The sequence below is a fragment of the Oncorhynchus kisutch genome, linkage group LG8, assembly GCF_002021735.2.
Source record: "Oncorhynchus kisutch isolate 150728-3 linkage group LG8, Okis_V2, whole genome shotgun sequence".
In the NCBI taxonomy this organism is placed as follows: domain Eukaryota; kingdom Metazoa; phylum Chordata; class Actinopteri; order Salmoniformes; family Salmonidae; genus Oncorhynchus; species Oncorhynchus kisutch.
In genome coordinates this window covers 35,809,968-35,817,316 of record NC_034181.2, presented here as the reverse complement: position 1 = coordinate 35,817,316, position 7,349 = coordinate 35,809,968, and the positions used below count along the sequence as shown (strand labels likewise).

The 7,349-nt window shown below is 45.1% G+C and overlaps 1 protein-coding gene across 1 annotated transcript in view; it reads left to right on the top strand.

Moving 5' to 3' along the window:
* The first annotated feature begins 1,533 nt into the window (after positions 1-1,533).
* The window catches only part of LOC109895772 (ral guanine nucleotide dissociation stimulator), a 32,221-nt gene continuing 26,405 nt past the window's right edge, over positions 1,534-7,349 (top strand). Inside the window, exon 1 of the mRNA XM_020489746.2 lies at positions 1,534-1,924. Coding sequence (XP_020345335.1) covers positions 1,829-1,924 — 96 coding nt within the window. The 5' untranslated portion in view covers positions 1,534-1,828. The remainder of the gene's footprint in view (positions 1,925-7,349) is intronic.

Below are 7,349 nucleotides of genomic sequence, written 5' to 3'. Positions count from 1 at the left end.
CATAGGTGCAAAGAGAGTTTCCAGTGACACATATTATGCCATTAAGTTTGATATGGTCCTTGGGAAATCCATACATGAGCATACAGTGGTGGATGTGTGAGAATCTTATTTTCTAATCAGACTGATACTGTATAATGGCTGTTGGGGTGAGCTTGGTGTGGGGTGTGGGGGGTCTGTGGGTGGCTCTTGACCATTTATTTGGATTCCTCATGTCTTAATCATTGGTAGGATGAAGTTTGGTACAACTCGGATGTTAGGTACTATATTTATTGAATATTATGTGAATCCTACAAATTAATAGGGCCAATTTGGGTGCAGTCAATTAGCTTAAGATCGAATTATATTTCAACCAAATAATGTTACAGGAATGCTTCTCTTATCTGTTGCTAACTGCAGAAACCATTTCAGAACAATCTGAGATGGTGGGTGTCATGGCTTGCTGAAATGACATGTAATGACCCCCTTTTCACTTCTCTGAATGAGCATTGTACACTACATATTGATGCGTTTGAAACGTATATTTCACAACCGTGAATCCCCCTGGTGAATGATGAAACAGGACGTTAGTCATATTCCAGAATTGTACATTGTACACAAAAGTACCAAGTGTGTATGTGCGGTCTTCAGGGGAAGAACCATTTTTTTCTCCCAATCTTGTAAGAAATTACTTTAGGCTTTAGCCATTTGAGGTAAAAGCCGTGTGACCTACATATCATGCCTAAGATTCATTTTAGCTCTGCTGTTAGTTTGAAACCCTAGGGAGCTACTTGAGATGGTAGCTGGGGCATCAACAGAAGCAGTACTTCATGCAGGAAAATGCATGGACTGTGTACACATTGTACCTCTAATGTACGTGGCCAAACAAACACTTCTAATGTTGCCTTGACCACCGCCCACATAGCGACATCCTTTCGCCCCAGAGCAATTTCTCTTGTTTCCCCTGGATGTGTTGTTTATTTAGCACCTCTGGTTACACATAACAATGTAGCTTGGCTTCCAGTGTTAACATTCATTCCACTGCAGCACAGTCAGGGAGTGAGGCAGAGGGAGATGAGCACACCTGCTGCATTTCACATTGGTTTTTTTTTCTCTCTGCCTTCTGCATACAGCACTTATTATGCAGGCTGTGGTCAGTGTGAAAGGGTGTGTGAACAACATTACAATGCTACTGAGGAAGAAAAAGCAGCCACTAATGTTGGATAAGCAGCTGAATGGTGAGAGGTTCTACCTACATCTGCAGGATGAAATAGATCAAAGCAGAGAGGGCAGCAGCTGACAGCACAGACATTCCCTTGTGAGAAACACTCGGGGAGAATCGCATTTTCTCACTCCTCGCGTCCCCTCTTCTCGCCTCCTTCTCAAAACCTATTGGATGAGAAAGCCAAGGGTCCCGCCCCTCTGACCTTCTCCTCCAATGGGTTTTGAGAAGGAGATGGGGAGAGAATAGACACGACGCGAGGAGTATACAATTTAGATTCTCTCAACGTAGCGCAGAAAGGAGAGTGAGAGGGGAGGGAGAGAGAGAGAGAGAGAGAGGAGGGAGGGAGGGAGAGAGAGAGAGAGGCTAGAAGAAGCAGGTGAGGGAGCCGAGGGGGTTTCTCTACCTCTCAGACAGGTTCCTTCAAGTCTTCAGTAGAGGCAGCGGCAGCAACAGTGGAAGTTGTGGTGGTGTTTCTGTTAACAGCAGCCCGGAGTTCTTGTTTGTTTGTGTGTGTCTGTGTGTGTGTGATTGATGCAGAGTGAGCGTTAAAGCTGGAGGGAGTGTAGCGATCTGTTGCTCCGGGAGCATCGGTCGTCTGTTCTCTGTCTCTGGGAGTGCTTTAGCAGCATGGAGACCAAGTCCCTCTTCAGCCTTCACAAAGCCTTGGCTCAGCCAGTCAAGATGTGTATGTTTGACTTCCCTGTCAACATACTGGACGATCTGGTAAGAACGAGCTCATATGTTGTTATTTGATTCAGTCGCAGTCTTTTTGGCTGTGTGTGTGTATGTGAGAGAAATAGTTTATGGGTGAGAGAGAGGGTGGTGATTCAGAGGAGGATGTGTTTGTCTGTTACAGTATGCTACCACCAGGGTGGTGGTTCAGCTGTTCAGTGTGTCTGGCACACATCCAAGAGCAGAGTTAGGCAACCATTCCCCTGTGGTGTGCGTTTACGTTGATATGTTTTTCTTGTGCATGTTTAGTCATGCCCACTATTGAATGTGGATGTGTTTTTATTGTTTATTACATAGTTATAAATATGGTATTACTTGCTACTTGTTGGTTCATTATTTTTGTCGGTGTTGGAAATTATTTGGTTTTGTGTTGTTGTTATTCACTGAGTTTGGAAATAGACTGTGACATTGGTCTCTAGTTCCTCCTCACTGTGACAAGTCCATCTCTGTGTGTTTCATTGTGTCAGCTGTTTTCCTCTAGTCGTGCTCTTCTTACTCAAACCCTCTTACACTTGATTATAGAGGAAGTTGCTTTTGTTGTTCCCTATGGTAGCCGCTGGTCTATGATTTATTTCCAATTACATGTTGAACAAATAAGTTGGGAAACAGAATCTTTGCACTAGAGGCATTTCGTAAAACTTTCTGTTCCTGCTGGCAGTCTTGGCCCAAACCCAATCAGAAATACCCTTATTTTCCCTGCTATTAGATAGGGTGTCTCCTTAAGGTATTGTAAAGCTGCCTCAGAAGGGTTGCATTTCAAATGGTCCTCAGTTAGCTGCAGGGCAGTTGTCAAAACGTTTTTAAATGCTAAGACCTACGAGCTAGGAGTGCCTCAGAATGGGCCTGCAGCTCCTTGAAATAATGGTGAGCATTAAATCCATCTGTTCATAAGACTCTTTCTGTCAGGTAGTTAGGAGGTCTGTGGTTCTCAGAAGTGATTTCACTCTGTTTGAATGGGACGTTTCATAGCCCTTTCCTGCAGTAAATTGCCAGAGTGGCTTCATGGGTCGAATGTTATGAATATTTGAATTAATAAACGTTATTTTTAAAAACACAAAAAAAGTCTGTGTTGCCCAGCAACAGCCCCAAAACACCACTGCTCTAGAGGAGATCTGCATGGAGGAATGGGCCAAAATACCAGCAACAGTGTGTGAAAACCTTGTGAAGACTTACAGAAAATGTTTGACCTCTGTCATTGCCAACAAAGGGTATATAACAAAGTATTGAGATAAACTTTTGTTATTGTCCAAATACTTATTTTCCACCATAATTTGCTAATAAATTCATAAAAAATCCTACAATGTGATTTTCTGGATTTTTTCTCTCATTTTGTCTGTCATCAAATCAAATCAAATCAAATTCATTTATATAGCCCTTCGTACATCAGCTGATATCTCAAAGTGCTGTACAGAAACACAGCCTAAAACCCCAAACAGCAAGCAATGCAGGTGTAGAAGCACGGTGGCTAGGAAAAACTCCCTAGAAAGGCCAAAACCTAGGAAGAAACCTAGAGAGGAACCAGGCTATGTGGGGTGGCCAGTCCTCTTCTGGCTGTGCCGGGTGGAGATTATAACAGAACATGGCCAAGATGTTCAAATGTTCATAAATGATCAGCATGTTCGAATAAAAAGAAGGCAGAACAGTTGAAACTGGAGCAGCAGCACGGCCAGGTGGACTGGGGACAGCAAGGAGTCATCATGTCAGGTAATCCTGGGGCATGGTCCTAGGGCTCAGGTCCTCCGAGAGAAAGAAGGAGAGAATTAGAGAACGCACACTTAGATTCACACAGGACACCGAATAGGACAGGAGAAGTACTCCAGATATAACAAACTGACCCCAGCCCCCCGACACATAAACTACTGCAGCATAAATACTGGAGGCTGAGACAGGAGGGGTCAGGAGACACTGTGGACCCATCCGAGGACACCCCCGGACAGGGCCAAACAGGAAGGATATAACCCCACCCACTTTGCCAAAGCACAGCCCCCACACCACTAGAGGGATATCTTCAACCACCAACTTACCATCCTGAGACAGGGCCGAGTATAGCCCACAAAGATCTCCACCATGGCACAACCCAAGGGGGGGCGCCAACCCAGACAGGATGACCACATCAGTGAATCAACCCACTGAGGTGACGCACCCCTTCCAGGGACGGCATGAGAGAGCCCCAGTAAGCCAGTGACTCAGCCCCTGTAATAGGGTTAGAGGCAGAGAATCCCAGTGGAAAGAGGGGAACCGGCCAGGCAGAGACAGCAAGGGCAGTTCGTTGCTCCAGAGCCTTTCCGTTCACCTTCCCACTCCTGGGCCAGACTACACTCAATCATATGACCCACTGAAGAGATGAGTCTTCAGTAAAGACTTAAAGGTTGAGACCGAGTTTGCGTCTCTGGCAGACCGTTCCATAAAAATGGAGCTCTATAGGAGAAAGCCCTGCCTCCAGCTGTTTGCTTAGAAATTCTAGGGACAATTAGGAGGCCTGCGTCTTGTGACCGTAGCGTACGTGTAGGTATGTACGGCAGGACCAACTCAGAGAGATAGGTAGGAGCAAGCCCATGTAATGCTTTGTAGGTTAGCAGTAAAACCTTGAAATCAGCCCTTGCTTTGACAGGAAGCCAGTGTAGAGAGGCTAGCACTGGAGTAATATGATCAATTTTTTTTGTCATAGTTGAAGTGTACCTATGATGAAAATTACAGGCCTCTCTCATCTTTTTAAGTGGGAGAACTTGCACAATTGATGGCTGACTAAATACTTTTTTGCCCCACTGTATATATATATGTTTAATGTAGTTCTGTCCTTGAGCTGTTGTCTACTAATGTTCTATATTATGTCACGTTTCATGTTTTGTGTGGACCCCAGTGTCACGCCCTGATCTTAGTATTCTTTGTTTTCTTTATTATTTTGGTTAGGTCAGGGTGTGACATGGGTGATATGTGTGTTTTTGTCTCATCTAAGGTGTTTGTACTGTCTAGGGGTTTTGTAGATTTATGGGGTTGTTTCCATCTAGGTGTTTATGTAGGTCTACGGTTGCCTAGATTAGTTCTCAATTAGAGGCAGGTGTTTATCATTGTCTCTGATTGGGAACCATATTTAGGCAGCCATCTTCTTTGGGTATTTCGTGGGATATTGTCTATGTTATGTTGCACGTTAGCACATTGTTTATATAGCGGTCACGTTCGTCTTATATCGTTTTGTTGTTTTTGTTTAAGTGTTCTTCGTGTTCTTCATTAAATAAAGAAGAATCAAATCAAATCAAATTTATTTATATAGCCCTTCGTACATCAGCTGATATCTCAAAGTGCTGTACAGAAACCCAGCCTAAAACCACAAACAGCAAGCAATGCAGGTGTAGAAGCACGGTGGCTAGGAAAAACTCCCTAGAAAGGCCAATACCTAGGAAGAAACCTAGAGAGGAACCAGGCTATGTGGGGTGGCCAGTCCTCTTCTGGCTGTGCCGGGTGGAGATTATAACAGAACATGGCCAAGATGTTCAAATGTTCATAAATGACCAGCATGGTCGAATAATAATAAGGCAGAACAGTTGAAACTGGAGCAGCAGCACAGTCAGGTGGAAGTCGAAACTGGAGCAGCAGCATGGCCAGGTGGACTGGGGACAGCAAGGAGTCATCATGTCAGGTAGTCCTGGGGCATGGTCCTAGGGCTCAGGTCAGTTGAAACTGGAACAGCAGCATGGCCAGGTGGACTGGGGACAGCAAGGAGTCATCATGTCAGGTTGTCCTGGGGCATGGTCCTAGGGCTCAGGTCCTCCGAGAGAGAGAAAGAAAGAGAGAAGGAGAGAATTAGAGAACGCACATTTAGATTCACACAGGACACCGAATAGGACAGGAGAAGTACTCCAGATATAATAAACTGACCCCAGCCCCCCGACACATAAACTACTGCAGCATAAATACTGGAGGCTGAGACAGGAGGGGTCAGGAGACACTGTGGCCCCATCCGAGGACACCCCCGGACAGGGCCAAACAGGAAGGATATAACCCCACCCACTTTGCCAAAGCACAGCCCCCACACCACTAGAGGGATATCTTCAACCACCAACTTACCATCCTGAGACAAGGCTGAGTATAGCCCACAAAGATCTCCGCCACGGCACAACCCAAGGGGGGGGCGCCAACCCAGACAGGATGACCACAACAGTGAATCAACCCACTCAGGTGACGCACCCCCTCCAGGGACGGCATGAGAGAGCCCCAGCAAGCCAGTGACTCAGCCCCTGTAATAGGGTTAGAGGCAGAGAATCCCAGTGGAAAGAGGGGAACCGGCCAGGCAGAGCAGCAAGGGCGGTTCGTTGCTCCAGAGCCTTTCCGTTCACCTTCCCACTCCTGGGCCAGACTACACTCAATCATATGACCCACTGAAGAGATGAGTCTTCAGTAAAGACTTAAAGGTTGAGACCGAGTTTGCGTCTCTGACATGGGTAGGCAGACCATTCCATAAAAATGGAGCTCTATAGGAGAAAGCCCTGCCTCCAGCTGTTTGCTTAGAAATTCTAGGGACAATTAGGAGGCCTGCGTCTTGTGACCGTAGCGTACGTGTAGGTATGTACGGCAGGACCAACTCAGAGAGATAGGTAGGAGCAAGCCCATGTAATGCTTTGTAGGTTAGCAGTAAAACCTTGAAATCAGCCCTTGCTTTGACAGGAAGCCAGTGTAGAGAGGCTAGCACTGGAGTAATATGATCACATTTTTTGGTTCTAGTCAGGATTCTAGCAGCCGTATTTAGCACTAACTGAAGTTTATTTAGTGCTTTATCCGGGTAGCCGGAAAATAGAGCATTGCAGTAGTCTAACCTAGAAGTGACAAAAGCATGGATTAATTTTTCTGCATCATTTTTGGACAGAAGGTTTCTGATTTTTGCAATGTTACGTAGATGGAAAAAAGCTGTCCTCGAAATGGTCTTTCTTCAAAAGAGAGATCAGGGTCCAGAGTAACGCCGAGGTCCTTCACAGTTTTATTTGAGACGACTGTACAACCATTAAGATTAATTGTCAGATTCAACAGAAGATCTCTTTGTTTCTTGGGACCTAGAACAAGCATCTCTGTTTTGTCCGAGTTTAATAGTAGAAAGTTTGCAGCCATCCACTTCCTTATGTCTGAAACACATGCTTCTAGCGAGGGCAATTTTGGGGCTTCACCATGTTTCATTGAAATGTACAGCTGTGTGTCATCCGCATAGCAGTGAAAGTTTACATTATGTTTTCGAATAACATCCCCAAGAGGTAAAATATATAGTGAAAACAATAGTGGTCCTAAAACGGAACCTTGAGGAACACCGAAATTTACAGTTGATTTGTCAGAGGACAAACCATTCACAGAGACAAACTGATATCTTTCCGACAGATAAGATCTAAACCAGGCCAGAACATGTCCGTGTAGACCAATTTGGGTTTCCAAT